This window comes from Accipiter gentilis, chromosome 27, assembly GCF_929443795.1.
Source record: "Accipiter gentilis chromosome 27, bAccGen1.1, whole genome shotgun sequence".
Classification (NCBI taxonomy): domain Eukaryota; kingdom Metazoa; phylum Chordata; class Aves; order Accipitriformes; family Accipitridae; genus Astur; species Astur gentilis.
The window spans coordinates 16028013-16047430 of record NC_064906.1 but is presented as its reverse complement, the minus strand read 5'-3'; the positions used below and the strand labels follow the sequence as shown (position 1 = coordinate 16047430).

The window sequence follows — 19418 nt, the reverse complement described above, 5'->3', positions numbered from 1 at the left end:
AAGAACACAAGCATGCTTGCTTCTTGTAACAAAGCATCAGCTGGAGTAAATTTAAAATACGTATCATTTTTAACCGTACTTTAATTTACTGAAAGTGAGAAATCTCTTTAAACAAAAAAATACAGGAGTTGCTCTTGTTTTGTGTTGCATTTTAACTCTAAAGAAGAGCTCGTTCTTATCAACCTTGGCAGGCTGAAGCCCTTCTTTACTAGACAGTTAATTTCTCACTTGAGACCTGTCGCAACAAACAATGGAATTAGGAAAGGAAAAAGAAAACACTGGTTAAAACGAAAGCTTGAGACAACAATGAGAAAATCTCGAAAAAGTCTAGCAGGACATTTTGTCAGATTTCTTGCCTGGTGCATTTCCTCCACTGAACACTAACAGCCTGTTATAAACATCAAAGAAGAGATGACAAAAAACTTTCTACGGAAGGTGCTGGGTAACTAGAAAAGAGGTGGTGTCACCACATATTATGTACATTCAATTAAAAATTCCAATCTTCCTCCAATTCTTCTGTAGCTTTCTTTTTCAGTTGAAAAGAAGCCTCCCCATATTTACCTGTTCAACTATTATTGCATTTTGCAATGAGGCATTCTCCTGAAGCTGGGACACAAATTGCTTCATGTCTGGCATAAAATCCTTGAAAGTAGAAACCTGTATATTGAGTGTAAAGAAATAAATGACAAAAGCAGTAGAAAATTCAGTACCAGACTCTTTTATTCAGTGAAGGTCAAAGGGCCAGCCTGATTGCATTATTTTAATCCAACAATTCTGCTATTGTTAAAATGAAATATCTCCCTCACGTATCTCTATTTCCACAACACATTTATCTTTACTCTTACTAACGTTAAGTAAAAAGTGTAAAAAGTACAGAGTAAAAAGAAGCTTTGCTAACTCTGGAAAATATCCAACACTACTAAAAAAGGGTTTATGAAGTAATTCTCTAATTCAAATTGTGACTTAAAAAAAAAAAAAGCTACAAACAAAAATATTCCTTGGACTGAAATATATCTACAGCAGCAAACAGAAGAAATCAGCAAGTCATACATGTCTCCTATAGAACCTCTTGGCTTTTCCACTTGTGGTAATCATAATCACAGCATAGCGCCGTATGCAGTACACAGTTCTTTTCTCAGGGTTTAGGATCCGTGAAATCACTTCCACAAGCTTATTGTGAGGAATGGTATCATAAGCCCTGGACACATCAGCCTGAAACAGAAGAAAAATCTACCATTATATATTCATCAGTATCACTGTGAACACTGTGGTAGTACAAAAAAACTCACTGTTTATCTGCAAAACCTTTCCTCACTCTTCAATGAGTTTTCCCTTACAAGGGATAACCAAACCATCAGTTTTAGCACAATTCTTGTTACTAACAGAAGATGATACCATATGCAACCTTAAATCTAACACTGAACCTTCAATCATTTAAGTAAAGTTTATTGCTGATATTTTATGTTTAAATATTTTAAGAAATGCTCCTCTCCATGTGATCACAGAGGTGACATCTTGGGCTTTTGAAAAGCTGCAAACTCAGGTGTTTCACCTTTCCTAAACCTCATATTGCAATCTTACCTCTGCTTTTATTTGTCATAGACAAAATTCAAAACATTCTGAAGAAGCAACAACCTTAGGAGAAGTGCATCAATGACATGATTCTTTGGCTTGAAAGTTAACGAGACAATCACTGAAAGTAATTTCAGGACAGGATGACAACTGACATATGAGAGCATGGGAGAGGAGCCCCAACATAATATATATATACATAAATCAGTGTAATTTACATACATCTGTATAAATTGCTCCAATTCAAAGCTATGAATTCAGCTCAAACACAAAAGGTTGCTTGCTAGACGTAACTGAAAAAAAAAGTGTTAAGAAGAAACTCCTTCAAATAGTGGGATATGACAAGCACTCATTACTTTCAAGTGGGAGAAGAAACTTGTTGGAGACACACTAGAGTTCAAGTGTTCATCTTCAACAGAAACTAATGATACTGAGACAGAAGAGACCTATTTTTAAAAAGATGCTGAATTTATCCAAATGTGCATAGCGAGTTTTTCCTGGTTTTCCTTTGGGAAGATGGCCCTAAAAACATATCTGAGTTTCTATTTTTGTCCCATTTTTACATCCAAGTAAGTGTAACTGAAAAAGCCAGTGCATGTGCAGAAGCAAGAGCTGCTACATAACAGAAAGATTAACAGAAAAATATCCAAGTAAAGGAAGCACTACTCCAGGGACAACCCCCCTTAAAAAAACAACCAGAGTCTGTGTTAGGTATGCACAAAAGTTTAGTTTGAGAGAGAAATAATCATGCACTCAGATCACACCTATTACAGGTATAAAAATATCTGCACAAGCTGACTTTGAAGTTAGTCTGAATATGTAATTACAAAGACATACCTTTACATAGTAGAAATGAGGAATTTCACCATCTGATTCAAGAACCTTTGTAACAAACTTCTTCCATGTCTTGTAGATATCATCTTTCCCAAACACTGAAGAGCCGATAAAACTGGTGTTTATAGTCCGTTCATAATTTAACACACTAAATAGATTTTTTAGTCGAGTGTTGTAGTGATGCATCTAAAAAGAGACCAAAGAGAATCACCTTTAAGTATGGTGAAATGTATTAAATTCTGTGCAATACATAGATTTCACATTCAGATGAAGTATGAGACTAAATTTGTATATTTACTATATTATTTTGGTCAACTTCAGTTTTCAGAAAGCATTAATATAGCTTCAGTAACTACTTGGAAGTGTCAAAACAGCCTCAGAGGTTTTGGGGCAGGGGGTGTTGGGGGGGTGTTGTAGATTTATATCCCATGGAAAAAATTTTTTTCTGTACTTGGCTTTTGGAAATCAAGGTGTAATAGTTAAGGAGATACACTCCAGCAAATAAAACTGCCACCAATTAAAAGGTGTCTTCTTAAATACCCTTCATTCTCTCTGCTGGAGAGAACAGCAAAAAGAACATGCACCTGGAGACTTTAGGCGAACTTCAGCTGCACCACCAGTTGAGCCTCTGGAGGTACTTTATGCAAGTACATTAGCAAAGATTTAACTCTCAGCTATGGGAATAGTAAACTACACCAGAGCAGCAGTGAAGTTGAGCTGGTTGATTAGCTCTGTAAACACCTTAAGGAAAAAAAAAATATTGACAGAGCTGGCAACAAAAGAATGTTGAAAGGGCAAGCCATACCACTGAAGAAAATAAACAAACCGCACACATAGCATACTTATAAATCAGTTTAGAGCTTCAGAGAAATCCTCCAAAATGTATACATAAAAGCGTTCTTACTATCAACAGTAGTACTATGATCATGATACGGATACACTGAAACTACTAATTACAGAAGCATTCCAATTCATCTGAAAACATTTATTTTTGCACTGAAAAAAATCAATTACAGGTTTCAGTGAAAAGCTGGTAAAACTAAAGCACACCAAAAATGTTCAGTGGACTACTGCCACTGCCTCCAGAACAACTTAATCCAACTTCAGTTTTACGTAAGGTAAGTAATTATGTTCATTCACTGGCTGATCTTGCAAAATGTTTTTGACAAGTTTATAAAACAAAGATTTCTGAAAATTAATATGCTTTCCTGAATTACTGCAGTGGTATCTTTTCTGTTATAGGCCAAGTTCCTAAGAAAAACAATCAAAAGGGTAGAGATGTAGCTCAAAGGTAAATAGAAGCAGCAAGTTCAAAGTAATCAAAGTTCCTCCTTTCCTTCTTAATAAGCATATCCCAAGATGGTTGCTTTTTCTCAAAAAGCACACTTTCACCTTCTCACAAAGCTGATGGCCATATGGGTGTTAGCAGGTGAGTCAATAAAAGAAAACTCAGATTGGTTTCAACCCCTGTTTGAACTAGACCTGAGACACCTGGAGTTGCAGTAGTCACAGTAACTCCTCATTTTCATGTTGGAAGGAATTCCCTCGAGCCTCTTAATTCCCCAGAACAGGTTTAATCCACAGATTTGTTAACATTTTTGCAAAACCTAAAGATCTGTTTGAATCTCTCCAGAATGCAGTAAAAGACTATGAGCTCTCAGACAAATTCGATCTTTTGGAACCCTACTGCTGCCCAGTGCTTTGAGCTTCCCATTAAAAATAAAAAATAGAAAACAAAAAAAAATACTGGTTCAAATGAAAAAGGTAGAAGGGTGTAAAGCAAATACGTAAAACCTTTGAAACAAAATAAAATCTACACTGATCTGAGGATAAATTCATGGAACTGGACACATTCCACCATGTATTTTGCAGCGAAGTTTGAGAGTTGCCCAAGAATCAGAAATTGGTTCACTGGATATTTGGGAGATTCTCTCTGGCAAGTCATCTGGATACATTCCAGCACTGAGCTACAGAAGCTGGCCAAGACTACCCCTACAATTCTAAACTGGCTTCCAAATTCCAAAACCTGGAATATTCTCAGACAGAAAGAACTGGAAGATTGTCTTCCTTCTACAATTTAAATGCTAGGAGGAAAGTGGAGAGCAGAGACAAGCTGGATATGGTACAGGATGAAAAACTGGAACAGAGTGCGTAATAAAAGGCCATGACAGAAGCAAACTAAGAAGCCATGCAAGTTGGGGGGGGGGGGGGGGGGGGGGGGAGAGAAGACTACATCAGTTCCATTAGGTTGGAAGCCCTAAATTGATGAACAAGATGGATCATTTTGCACTAGACACTTTTCTCTTTCTCAGTCTACTATCCAAAAAGAAAGGTAACACTACTACAACCTTCTCTTTCATGGACTTATGAAAATCATTAGCTATGCTTTGTGATCAGTTTAGACAGACGAGGACTGTCTAAAAGCTGAAGACCTTAGTGTCCTCAGTTATTTGTCAGCACTCTCCAACAGGAGTCTATTGCTCCTACTTTTCAGCTGACACAGATATTCCCTCTCAGCTCCAGAGCAGCCAGGTTAGCTCAAATCACTTGACCAGCTACCATGGTCAACTTTGAACCTTAATCTTCTTCAGTATATTCATGTCATCCTTTATTCCAGATCCATACAGGAGCAATTGCACCTTTAAAGCACTGCAACTATTTCCAGATTCACTGTGTGCATACTCTCAAATCTGACAGTCTGATTGTCACAGAAAGACTAGGAAGAAGTAACAGTTCGGAACAACTTTTAGCTGATGCCCTGTAAATCTGGGCTGGAATCACATACTGAACAGTAAGTACTAAGAAGCCATTGACCTCTCACCCATTTGGTAAACACTTAAATCTTGTGCACTAAATGGGACTCAGTCTTAAGGAAAAACAATTAATGCAGTCATGCAAGATAGTGAAACTGGGTTCCCACTATGTCTTGTGGTTAACTGGCCTGTTAAATAGATTACTCCATGCACTGAATGTTCTGTCTTTGTTCCCACACTGCAGTAATTCCCTGCCTCCTTCCTATCCCCCTACTATCCTTGATCCAGCTTACTCGCCCTTCTTCGTTAGACCTTCTCCTGTAACATACCCAACGCACCACTGTTCAGCCCCCTGAGTAGACCTGGCACCACAGCCAACTAGCCGATCAACGTGCACAATCAGTATTCAGCTAAATCCCAACAGGGATTTGGACTCATCCATCCCTCACTCCCTGGTGTGCCAAACAAATACGACATGCTAGTTCAGAATACTGAGCATCTTTGAGATTTCTGTCTTTCTGCTCCCATAGATGGCCAGTGCCTACCACAACCAGACACAGTTAGCAAGCCTGAGGGAAAGGGATGGAAAGAGAAGAGAAAGAAAACACGATTACCTGACAGGCCATTGCCATTCTGTTAAGACTCATTTCCTTAAGACAGGCTTGCAAACAGAAGTACACGATTCTGGAATTGGAGGCTAATGGCAATTAAGCACTGGGAAGGGAGAAGCTAAGTTGCAACAGGTAGACCCATTCAGTCATTCTGATTTGAATGTTCCAGTTCACCATGTTAAAACTAGTTTTATGTAACAAAAAAACCTTACTCACTGTATTAGCTACCTACATCAAACCCACATAAAACAATAAAGAAAATAAAAACCTTCTTTTCTCTGCTTTCCCTGCTGAATGCTCGTGCTTCAACAACACCGCTCACTTTTACTATGGGTCTTAACCCATTCGCTTTGGGAATGAACCGGAGCTTTGATGCCATAGGAACATAATTTTTTTGACGGACAGCTTCAATCTCCTCTGAAGATAAAGCACGTAGGTGTACTCTGGCAAAATGGTTTCTAAAATACAAATACACATTTAGTGTAAGCAACAGGAAAGGCAGTAAAGTTAAAACACTTAATCTCTTTATGATAACTGAAACCAAATATTTTTCTAAGATAATTACAAATACTAACCTCTGCAGAAAGTGACATGGACATCTGAATTTCAGACCAATTTCACAGTATCTTAATGACAACGTAATACAATAATAAAAGAGTACACATTTCTGCTTGATGCAAATTAAGGTAATTAAAAAAAAATCTTAATTAACACAAATGAAAATTTAAGCACATATTAGCTGAGTACCTTTGAACATTATGAAATATTTTTGATGCAAGACAACAGGAAGTTGGATATTTCTCATGGTTTCAGAAGCTTGAAAGACATTAATGAAGTTGAATAGAACCTTCAGAAAACTATGTTAAGAAAGATCCAGGGAAGGACTTGCATGCTGTAATGGGCTGTTCTAATCCCAACATTTAGGGGACCTAGTACTTATTAAAAGTTATAGTGAACTGAGATACTAGGACACATATACAACATAAGGGCATTTAAGTATCCAGTAACATGATTCAAGTGTTTAGCTGCAGCTAAATTGAACAGCACAAAATAATCAAGAATGGAAGGCTCCCAAGTCACGGGTTCTGAGCTCCGTAAATTCATCTTACCAGGAAATGTGCTTCCCCCTCAGGATTTATAGTTCAGTGTAGCTTAGTCCAAATCAATACTTTCCCATGCAATGACGCAGGAAAAGGAGGTGGAGCAAAAGCCCTTGCTTTTACTTAAGATGTATTGTTAAAGTGCCCTACCTACAACATAAAAGACCTGGATCAATCTCCTGCACTGCTTGTATTGTTCAGATGGACAAAATGTGCCATTCCAAAAAGCCCTACAGCCTAGTGGTTAGGCTACTGCCCTGGGAAATGAAGCAAGACAATTCACATACTCGCAAAAGAAGGGGCACATATCTAAACTTACATGCAGATTTTTCACATCCCACACAAACCAACCAGCTGGTTTAACAATAGGAGGCCACACTATCACAAAAGGGAGTGGATGGATGGTAGAAAGCTGGTAAGCATGCTCTAGGAGACACCTGAGAAGCCAAGCATGCGGGTAAGAGGCACGCAAATACTTCTCTTCTCCATGCCAACACAACTCACGAGGTAATGATCCAGCTGCTTGGACTGTCAGGGTCCAAGCGATACAGTGCATGACACCTAGAAGGTATAGAGGCATCCAGGGCCAGCAAGTTGAGCTATTACTGAGCGAGTGTTTTCAGGATTTATACTCAGACTTTGGAATTAAATTCCTGGTAGAGATGCTGCCTAAAGTAAGACAGAAAGGACAGGACATCCGTTTTCCACAGCTAGAGATCACTGAACCCGTAAAACTTCATCATGTACTACAGTATTAGGTAGATCACCAAGACAAAACAAAGAACTCCAGTTCAACAGAAACAACTGAATGATCAAATCTCCACCCCTTTACAGTTTACATTTAAGTCTGGAGGAAAAAAACCTCAACCACTGTATAAAAAAAAAAAATTACTTCCTTTGAAAGTGAAGACAAAGGCCAATTATTGGCAGATCTTCATCGTTACTACCTCTGGCCAGCTATAGAATTGGACATCATTTTGCCTGCAGCAACATTCATTGCTTATTTCATGGCATTTATAGCAGTGCTAATTATTTTTAATATACACTGATCTAATGGCCACTGAACCATTCTGCTCTCATTTGCACACTCACAACGCTGTTAAGCACGGGAACTTGGAGGAAGTTGAGTGGATGATCCTGCTGTCTTTTGTCACCTCACCACAACCTGATGGGGGAGATTCAGAACTTCTGCAGCATTTTCTAATCCTCAGCAGCCACTGTGTGTGGCAAGAGCAGGGAGGGCACGGTCCTTAGGAAAACAGATGCTGTCACCCCAACATCGGGTACCTTATTTTTAAAACATAATTTTGCATTCTGTGGGCCATGTAACTTGAAGCAACTGTAGCATGAAATACTGAATTTTTCCTAGTAAGTACTATTTTTAATTTGGGGTATGAAGTTTGGTATAGCCTCAAAAGTTAACAGAACGTTGTCTGTGAGCAATGACCAGCACACTCTCACCTCCACCCATACAGCAAGACAAACATAAAGATCCATGTCCCTTCTCAGAACCATGGTCTGTACTCTTGAGTGGGATTCTGCGCAGGAAGATCTACTCATGAGGATTTACTCCCTAACGACAGTGCAGTGCAAAGACAAGCTCATGAGTAAAGTCCAGGTCCACTCAGTCCAGCCTGTTCCATCCACTCTCTTCCTCCCAAAGGAGGATGCAAAAGAACTGGAAAGGCATCAGTGGCCACGCTCGGCTGCGAACACCTTCCTGCAAGCCAGCTCAAAGCAATGGCCACAAGCAGCTCCAGCTGAGAAAAAGAACCAGAACAACCGCACAACAGCCAGATACTCTTTCTCCAGGGAAGATGAAAGCAGCTCAACAGCCTCTGGCACCAATTCACCAACAGTGCCTGAAAACGCTGGCTGGTTAAGAGAGGATGGTGCCTGGAGACCCTCAAAATGGCCAAGGCAGCTCTCAACAGCTGTTTCCCAAGATCTCTAAACCCCAATTCCTCTCCTCCCGTGTGAAGCAGGCAGTTTGCCACCTGTATGAACGCAGTAAGCTGGATTAGTAGGAGACCTCATGTTACATGGCACACTTGAAAAAGCAGTGCTGAAAGCCCTAGCCTTGTGAGTGAAGCTTAAGCGCAGCTGCTGGGATCAGACTGAAAGTCTCTATAGCTGTGTATCCTGTAGCCAACAGCAAACACTCTGCCCTTACAGCACACCCTTGGCAAGCACACAGCCGTACTTCCTTGGGATGCTTCCCCAGCTTCCAGTAATCTACTGTTCAGGGACTTCCCAAGCCAAAGGTGAGAAAGGGCTTCCTGCACAGTGGGGAAATATGTGGGGAGGAAATTAGAAGAAACGGGATCACCCCAGATTAGAGTCTTTGGAGTTCAGAGCACCTTGTCCTTACATGCCTGTTTTTTCTGGGAAACTGGGAATAGGGACAAAAGGGCTAAAACCAAATTTTCTTTTAATCACATACCCCACTAAAAACAGCATTATATCTAATGTGTAAAATTAGTACTTGATGATACTTTATGCCAAAAAGTAGCCTTTAAAGTACATTAAAACTACATAAAACACTAATTGCAAAACTAAGTGTTAGTTTGAAGACAAAACAAACAGAATATGTGGTACTGAAAATTATATTCTACTACTACTAAATTGCATATTCTGTGCTACAACTGCAAACAAGATTGAGGCCCCATTAAGGGCAAAAACATGCAGAAAAGCTACACTGGAGATACCAATGTTGAAATCAGGGAGCAGCAGGGCAGGAAGGGAAAAAAATAAAATCACACATACAACATTGTAGACCAACAGACCACTGTGAAAGCAAAAGGTTGACTGCATAACACAGCCATTAAAACACAAGACAAAATATGCTAATTTTGCAATATCAGTTGCAAAGCACTCTCAGACACCAACAATTTATAACGAAAACCCAAAAAGATGTGAACTATAGAGATGTGTGCACAATACCATTCATTAAAATTGCCTTCAAATCTTTCCTATTTTCTCACTTAATTGCTTAAAATTTGATCTTAAATAATGCCCTAACTTAAATACATGCATGCATTTTTAGGAGCAAAAAAGCAGCATGGAATTCCACAGCTGCACTAAAAAAGAAACTGCAGCTTTTAAATCCTTCAATCTTAAAAATACTGAAATCACAAAGCTCTGTCTGAATTTATGACTAGAGTATTACAGCATTTCAGCAGGGGTTTGGGTTTGGGTTGTTTGGGGGGGGGGGGGGGTGTTGTTCTTTTTTTTTTAATTAAAGCAGCTGAAGCAAATTGAGTATTTTTAAAATTAACTTTCCCAAGGTTACTTTGGGATTCTGCCACTATGCTCTACTCACTGTTAAAAAGTGTAAAAAACTGACTTATCAAATAAAATGGATTTTATTGTTGCAAAGGTTTCTCTTCTCCTATCAAAGAATTCTAAAGTTGAATCACTTTTCTCACACAAAATACTTCATAATTTACAAGCTGCGCATACTAAAATCACAGGCTGAATTTTCTTTTGGGAAATTAAGCAAATAAAAGGAGGATAAATGGGCAATAAATGAAAGCAGAATTATAACTTTACACTACAAAACACGAGATTTCTACATATTCCATTAATGTTTGATTAGTTTTCTAATGTTACCTAATTCCAATGTTCTGTAACTTGCCCCAAATAAACTTTCGGTAGTAGAAAAGCATGTTTTTCTGGAACATGGTCTCGGTGATATAGAAAAATGATCTGAGCAACTCAACAACATAGGTATCCATCAGCCAGTACAGGAATTTAGCCAAAAGTTCTTCACGGAAACAATGTTCATATGCAGGAACAAAGTGATCACCTTCAATAAACAATTCAAAGGTAGTTATAGTGAATATCAACTATTTGTATTAGTAAAGAAACAGAACATACAAACAAAAAAACCACACATTGTTAACACTTTTCTTAGCTTGAGGTTAATGGAAAGAAAAAAAGCAAGTACAAACAAGTGCACAGATGCCACTCCAAATTTTCACTGGCATTAAAGTGACCGACCCAAGCTTAAAGTACAAACATAGAAACTAATTTGCAGTGACAAATTGACATACAGGATATGAATACATGCCATTAGTAGCCCAAAGACTTACTTTCTTTCCCCAGCGTTGATCGTGCAAGATCTTTAATGCACAATGGCAAAATTATTGTGAAGGGAAAGGCAAAATGGAAATAAGCCTACTACAATATAAAACTTTAAAAAAAAAAAACCTGCAAAAGAATGAAAATACTTGGGTATACTGTAAAAATAACATAATTGAAGTGGGCTGACCTGGGGATAAGAATGATACTCAGATTTCCCAGTTACATGAAAATAAATTTCAGGGTTAACCTTTATTTCAGACATCCTATATAAAAGCTTATTGCTGCAGTCAAAAAAAAGAAGAAGAAAAAAAATTACCCTTATTTAAGTCTATCAGCACTTCTAATATTTAGATGGCACAAAAATTACAAACGCAGAACATTCCTAGCTACTGTCAAATTTAAGGCCAGTAGTGGTGCTGAAATATGGGTGAGTAGGGAATAAAGCCCAGTGCTACAATACTGAATTTTTGCCAACTTTCAATTACATTTTTTTCTAATTAAATTTAAGAGTAGAATTTAGCAAAATACAACAGGATAATTTAAAGAAATATAGAGAAATATTAGTTTAGCTGCATAGCACAAATGATTATGGCACAAATGTGTTAAAAACAGCTTAATTTTGACACAGAAGAGCTGAGGCTTAAAACTGAGACTTATGAAATGGAAATAAGTTGCCAGTTCTCTACCCTGTTTGGTTTTTGTGTGCTTCAGGGAGGAGGCATATTCATGTATTTACAGCACCTAAGAAAAGACTACCATAAAGAGAGAAAACAGTGTTCACTTCAACAGAAGCCAGCTAACATCAATGAAAAAATCCAGTGATTGTTAGAAAATCCTCTAACTGAAGAGTTGCAATATGCCACTGTAATACACAAATTAAATCAGCATGTTGTTAAGTAGCTGTCCTGGAATTAGATCACTTTTTACTAAGTGCTTGACAACAGATGTAGATGATGGCTACAATTCAGGGAACTAACAAGAAACCACTACTACCACTTTTGGAGAAAAAAAACCAACCAACAACTACAGTGCAGCAAAGCAATTAAATGTGTGTTTAAACTTCAAGCACAAGGGAGTACTTTCATGAAAATTAAAATTAAGCCTATGTGTTGCTTTTCCTGGAGTAAGACCAGAGAGTATGAGGGTATTACATTTTTTTCAGATAAGATGTTCCAAATGACTATGAACCAAACATATATTCTACAATAAAAACCTTTTAAAATATTTAACTCCTCAGCATTTTGAAAAGCATGTCTTTGAGCCAGAGTTTCTGAATAAAGAATCAATGTATTTGCTAGCATTAACAGTTTCTTATGGAAGTGTAACCTCCCCTATTTTTGACATCAGTTCTCAAACATCAGACTTGTTTATTTTCCTCCTACATTACAAAGAACCCATAGTAATTTCAGAACCTTATCGCACCTTTTAAGAAGGAATACCATTTTCAGCTCATGTTACTGTAGGATCCACGTACACTACCAGGTAAGAATAAATACTGCAAACATACCAGTTAAGGAAGTGCAATCCACATTGTATAGGTGGAGAATGGAAGCACAGAAAAATGACAACATGCATTAGATCCTACAGCAATCAACCACAGAACGCCAGCTTCAGCCTAGATTTAAATCCTAGGATAGTGTCTGATAAAGACTTTTTCAGGGAAGCAAGATTTACTTGACATCATTTGAAAAAGAGGACTAAACTGAAGGGATTCATGCAGAATTTGGAGCAATCAGCTGATGCCCTCACGACAGCTTTCAGCCAGGGACCACTCGGTCTGGTGACCTCTGTACCATCAACAACACAGCCTGAAATAGTGCTCAGCACAGGTCTCTTGTTCCTAGAGTAGGGCTCTAGAAAGGTGACAGATAGTGGACAACCCCTGGATTGCACAGCTCCCATACTCATGTCTTTCTCACAAGGTTGATGAGGGGGGCAAGGGGAGGGGAAACACACTGTGGAACGAAGGTTCACTCCCATAGCAGAGGAACACATGCCACTACAAGCGTCTTCAGTTCTTTCTGAAGGCTTATGGTAACCAACAGGCAGACTGCATTTGTTCCTTATGTGTTTAGGTCATACTTCAAGGAATTTTTAGAGTTACTGCAATTTGGAGGGTAGGGGTGGAAGGGAGCTTTATTGAAAGGCCCAGGTTCTGAATTCATGTTTGTGAAAATGTCATCCTATTACACACAAAAAGCGCGAATGAAAACAATGAAAACTGTAGTTCTGGAAGGAAGACAGGCTTAAGTGTTATTCCACCATCAATTACAAATATTACTAGATTTGCTCTCTTGGCTATGGTTATTATCAATGAACTCAACAACTCTGAACTCATATTCAGTACCCTCCCCTTCCCACCTTAAACATCTGACACCCCCGTCCCTGAAGTTCTTTAAGAAGTACCTTTGACTAGACGAAGCCACATGCAGTCATTCACTCTCATCTTCCACATCAACTCCTGCAACGAAAGCTTAGCAAACTTCCCCATGGAAATGAACACTTTCACATTTTTTAAGAACCGGCACTTGTTATGGTTAGAACCCCAAAGCTCAGCGGGGATGACCCGCTCCAGGCACTCCCTCACAAAGATGTACACCTGCCAGTGGCTGCTGTGCTGCTTGAGGAGCTCCCCGAGGGCTGAATCACACACCTCTCCTGAGTTTTGATCCTCACTCTGCAACTCCCCACGCACAGATTTTGCAAGAGGAGCGCGTAAGTTGTCTGGCGCAGCAATGTGACCAGATTCACATCTGCTGCTTGTCACACTCTTAGTAGGCTCTTTCCCAAACTGTTCCACTTGCTCACGAACCTCTGCTTCCCCAGGCAAGGCTGCCTCACAAGGCAGCTCACTTTGTCTCACACTGGTTTCAGATATCCAGACAGGGCAATTTTTTTTCAAGAGAACTAAGTAAGGGCACTTTCCATGGTTCTTTAAGAGTTTCTGAAATGTGTGTCTCATTTGCCAGTACCGTTTGGGCAACCTCTTCTTTCTCCAGTTGTGATGTGGCAGACTTTGGCTGTGCTTTTGCTCCAACAGATTTTGGCTTAAGAATATAGTTTCTATAAGCCGTCTTCCACCTGCCTGACAGCCCTGCAAGCGATTCAATAAAAACGATTTAGGAAAACATTCTTGGAAACTCCTGCGAGAGTACAGAAGAAACTTCCTGTCAATGTATACTGCAGAACGCAGGAGTGTGTTTGGTAACTTCTTTGCCAAATGAGCTAGGGGACTTTCCTGCCTTCCACATTTTGAAGAAATACCCTCCACGGCTTTGATCTGTACAGAATCCAACTGAGATTTATACACATGCATCTCTACTCCTCTCCTATGGGATTCTGCTTGAATTTCAATGCTGGACTTTAAAGGTTTGTTACTCTGAACTCCTTGCAGGAAAGACCTTTCACCTGCCACAAACTTCTTCCTGTCACAAGATGTGTGAACTAAAGAAGGACCAGACATATCACTGTTACTTCTTTGAGAAACGTGCTGGTTTTTAATGAGATTTACAGATTGTGATTCTACATACCCAGTCCCGTATCTCTTGGAACTACTTTGGTTTACATTAGGAGTGAGATTACAAGCCTTTTCCTCTCTCTCTTTTTCGTCTACTTTTGCTCTCTTAGCTGGAATTTCAAGTTGTTCCCTATCAAGCTTCCTTTTTAAAGATGGTGCTGTAGCTGACAAATATGAACTGGAGCTACTCTGTTTTTCCAGATGTTGAGTAACCATTCTGATCTGTTTGCTTGCTTTAGAAACGGCTTTTGCAGAATACTGGTAACTGGACATGACGCTTTGTGTCTTGTTATTTTTTTTATTTCCCATGCTGGAGACATTAGCTTCAAGTCTCTGTCTGCATTTCCACCAATACGACTTTGAAAGATACTTTCTATGAAACATAAGCCTTTTTTGCATATAGTCAAGCAAGCTACTACGTTTATGCTTTGAAAACCTTTGTTTAACAAACACTGGGGATGAGTCTACATTATGTGAAATAAGTTCATAAACTGGTTGCCCACAAACTTGGTAACAATTACTAGGGGGAACCAGCATAAAGATTGCACAATGTTCCAACAAATACATCATCACATCATCCCCTATCCTGCTCAGCAGTGTTTCCCAGAGGCCGCTGATACGAATAGTTTCTGTTGCAGTATTGGGTAGGTAGCTGTATATATTTGAAGACGGCATGATTTGGAAATTAGAACTGTTTTCGTCCAGTAAGGAGTATCCATACGCAAGGACATTCTTCTTTCTTTTTTCACACAGTCTCTGAACAACTCTTGTGATGACTTCACTCTGACTAGATAACTGAAGAAAGAAAGAAAGAAAGAAAAAGAGAATGAGCTTTTTATCAACAACTCTTCCATAAACCACAATATACACTTCAAATAAACAGACATGCAAGATACATAGTCCTAGCCATCAGCTTTAGATCAAGCCCTTTCAAAGCAATATTAACGATTCACAAGCGCCATACCCAAAAAGAAAGGTTTTCAAGTGTACCAGAACATGTTTACATGCAGCGACACGGGCCTACGACTTTAAGGAAGTCTTTTTAACGTCTGCCCTTTTGATCCTCGTTTTCATGCCCAGGAAACACCCTACACTACTCCCCTCGGCTCCCGGAGCAACCTGGACTCCAAGGCCTTCGGGTCACTCTGCCCGTAGATAAGTGCTCATAGATACGTGCTCACACAGGCTCTAACCTCCAGGGAACTAACACCGATTTTTCTTGAGGCCTCCATTTCCTTTTACGTAAAGAAAAGTTCAACTAAACGACTCGGTTCACAATTCTAAAACCCGCTCAACAAGCTTGCAAAGTTCGTTTCCTACCGTAGCACGGTTTCGCTCACGCACTTAGCGGCTCCAAGAGAAAAAGCCGTCTTTTCCTCTCTGAAAAGTTTCTTCTGCTTAAAAGCCGACCTGCAACCGGTGTTCCCCCCCTCTTCCCTACCCTCTCAAGAGTGGAAATGAAAAAAATGCCACTTCCCCAGCTGCTCCCCGGGCCACATTTGAGCTTGTTCGTTCCTACCCCACAGCGCAAGTCAGGGAGCCCCCCCAGGCCGGCAGGCTTTTTGCCCTGGCTAACCGCCCACCCGCTGAGCGCCAGCGCTTTGCTCGCCCACCCCCCCAGCAAGAGGAGGAGGAGGAGGAGGGGGTGAACGATCCCCCCCAACCGCTCCCTGCTACCTAGGGCCGACAGCCGAGGCGGCTGGAAGGGGGCAGGCGAGGCGAGGCGAGGGGAGGCCGGGCCGGCAGCAGCCACGAGGGGCGACGGTCCGCCGCCCCCGCTCAGCCATGGAGGACGCAGGAAGCGCTCTACCACCCAGCCAAGGCGGGCGGCAGCGCCCAGCGCCGCCTCCCCGGCCCCCCTCGGGGTCGGCAGCGGCCCTCACCGCTCGCCCCAGCCGCCCGGGGAAGCCCCGCGCCGCCGGCGTGGGGATGATGATGGATGGGGATGGGGGGTGGGGGGGGTGGGGGGGTTGTCCGTGTTCTCGCCCGGTGTCCCCCCACCACCACCACTACCCAACCCCGGTTGGGGCTCGGTCCTCGGCGAGGGCTGGCGCTGGTGCGGCCGCCCCGGGGAGCGACACAGGTGCGAGCGGGCTACCGCTCGGTCCCTGCCTCCTACCTGCTGGAAGGTGAAGGGCCGGGGGATGGCGCGGGCCCCGCGGGGGACGCACACCAGGCACTGCCCCACGAAGGTCCGGTAGCAGGGGGCGTCGTCGCCCCGCAGCACCTCGGTCTCCCCGGTGCCGCTTTCCCGCAACCGACGGATGAAGGTCTCCAACGGGGCGGCCTCGGCGTAGCAGCCGCGCAGGGCGGCCAGCACCGCCGCGAAGGGCTCCGCGCCCGCCATGTTGTGGAGAGACGGAGCACGCCGCCACCTGAGGTGGCCCCGCGCTCCCCTCCCCTCCCGCACCGCTACGCTCCCCTACCACCGACGGCGGGCGGGCGCAAACTGCATCAATTTAAAAAAAAAAAAAAAAAAAAAAAAAAAACCAAAAAACAAAAACTGAGGAAAACACCCTCGCAAAATTGCCCCTGCGGCCACCGCCGGGCCCCAGCGTGGCCTCTGAGGGGCGGCGGTCGAGGCGGGGCGGGGCGGGGCGGGGCGGGAGGCCGCTGTCCAGCTCCGGCGTTCCTTCCCTCCTCCGGCGCCGTCTGCTGCGGCAGCCCGGCCCGGCCCAGCCCGGAGGGGCGAAGGAAGGGCTGGAGGGGGAGTCTGTGAGGCAAAATTGCTTGGGTTTTTGTGTTGGGACAGCTTCGTAGCGACTTTTCGGTGGGTGATTTCGTGCTGTGCGTTTTCGGGGTGCTTGGGATGGGGCGGAACTGCGGTCAAAGAAAGGTGTTGGAAGGAGTTTGTAACTGTTTGGGAAGGTGGGTTTCCTCTGGAAGATTCCCTTCTGTGGAACCCCTTGTAGGGTCAGCACTCCCTCGAGGATCTGTCTGAAACAAGAGCGACTGTAGAAGAGGTCGCGGGGGAGATGAACAGCGTAAACCCTAAAAATAACAAATGGGCAGCTTCTGGGTTTCTCCTCAAACTCGTGAACAAAGAAGCCGAATCACTTACGGTGGAGTGTAACCTCCTACTCAAAACCTTTCTCGGTGTCTGAAGACTTCCTGGTAGCAAACTTGATGCCAGACTGTAAAAGCGATTGCAGTGGAGTTCTGGGGAACTGTAGCTCTTTAAGCCTGATGTTTGTTCCAGGTAAATTAGTAGAAATAACAGAAGATAGGATCAGTCTGAGTCATCACTGACTAGGGGATCTTCAGCCAATGTGGCCAATCTTGGTCCCAGTCTCACCCTGAGGCTGCTGCTTGAGCCAGATCCATAGTCATACGCTGCCAATCAAGGACATCCCTCCAGAATCCCTTTTTAGGGCACCTGTCACCTGTCACAGCTCTTATTTGCTGTGGAATGAAGCCTGTTGTGAGGGACTTGCTTCTCTGCTGGGCTGCATCTGCAGCCTTGGTTTTCTTTACAGTGGTCTTGGTAACTGGAGGTGCCATTTGTCTCTCTGGCTGGCTTCCCAAGTTACAGAGCTCATCTTGCAGCGAGGCCTGTGATGTGGGGCAACAAGCCCTTTTTAGCACTGTTATTATTACAGTTACCAGACTTAGATGGGTCTGGTTCTTCCCATGCATCTCCATCCCAATCCTCTGGATCGGGACTCTCCCTGAGTGTTGCAGTGGTCTCTTCTTCACCTTTTAACTGCTTTTTGCAGGCCACTGTGTGTCTCTCACACTGTGTGTGATGGTCCCTGAATGGCATGTCTCTCTTCTCACACCAGCCCCAGCCTTTCTATTTGATTCAGCTTCTCCCTACTTGCCTGTTGCTCCTTAAAGCAAATGTTTAGCCTTTCCTTCTCCTCCTCCATTTGCCTCCTCAGAGTCATGGTCTTCATTGCATCAGACACACCCCGTGCCAGTCAAACTTTGAACTTTTCAATTTTGTTTAATCCATGTTCAGTGCTGCTTTTCACCTCTCAGTCCCAATATTTCCTCCAGAAACTCTTTGATCCTTTTCTCAGCCTCTTGGCTGACAGCCAGCCATGCTCACGTGCGTCATACTTTGCTCTTCCTCACGTTTCACGCTGCCTTTCCGTATTAGAGAGTTTGAGGGGAAACTAATTTTCTGTGTGTGCTTGTTTTGGCTGGGATACAGTTAAATTTCTTCATAGTAGCTGGTATGGGGCTATGTTTTGGATTTTTGCTGAAAACAGGGTTGATAACACAGGGATGTTTTGGTTACTGCTGAGCAGGGCTTACAGAGAGCCAAGGTCTTCTGTGCTCCTTATACTGCCCTGCCAGCGAGGAGGCTGGGGGGGGGGACACACAAAAAAGCTGGGAGGGGACACAGCCAGGACAGCTGACCCCAGCTGACCAAAGGGATATTCCAGACCATATGGTACCGTGCTCAGCAATAAAACTGGGGGGGGATGTTGGCAGGGGGGGCCGCTGCTCGGGGACTGGCTGGGCATCGGTCGGTTGGTGGTGAGCAATAGTTTTCATTTGCATCACTTGTCTTTCTTGGGTTTTATTTTCCTCTCTCTTTGTAATTAATTTTTTTCCTTACAATTTTATTTTTTTAAATTATTATTTCTTTTTAACTATTAAACTGTTTTTATCTCAACCCATGAGTTTCTTTCTCACTTTTACCTTTTCAATTCTCCCTCCACCCCACCGGGGAGGGGGAGTGAGTGAGCAGCTGTGTGGTGCTTAGTTGCTGGCCAGGATTAAACCACAACACCGTGGGTTCAGTCCCTACTGAATTACTACTTTCTGGAAGCTCATGCTGTGCTGACATGCTGCTGTTCAGGCAGATGAGCCTTGTAAGTTTTGAGACCTCCACACAAGCTCATTCCCTCGGGCGCAGATCTTTTCATAGCCCAGGTGTGGTCTGTCCAGTTGCTTTCAGGCTTTGACTGCTACTTTAGTGCTGAGGATGCCTGCA

General features: G+C 42.4%; 1 protein-coding gene across 2 annotated transcripts in view; it reads right to left on the bottom strand.

Moving 5' to 3' along the window:
* The window catches only part of TERT (telomerase reverse transcriptase), a 33273-nt gene extending 16399 nt beyond the window's left edge, over positions 1-16874 (bottom strand). The window contains exons 1-8 of one of the 2 annotated variants that reach the window (XM_049830182.1): positions 16593-16874; positions 13749-15268; positions 13363-13712; positions 10483-10678; positions 6039-6228; positions 2410-2592; positions 1051-1212; positions 562-657 (exon numbers count right to left, since the gene is read on the bottom strand). In XM_049830182.1, the coding sequence (XP_049686139.1) occupies positions 562-657; positions 1051-1212; positions 2410-2592; positions 6039-6228; positions 10483-10678; positions 13363-13712; positions 13749-15268; positions 16593-16820 (2925 nt within the window). In that variant the 5' untranslated portion in view covers positions 16821-16874. The remainder of the gene's footprint in view (positions 1-561; positions 658-1050; positions 1213-2409; positions 2593-6038; positions 6229-10482; positions 10679-13362; positions 13713-13748; positions 15269-16592) is intronic. The other variant, XM_049830183.1, reaches the window with a different exon arrangement.
* Between the last annotated feature and the right edge of the window lie 2544 nt (positions 16875-19418).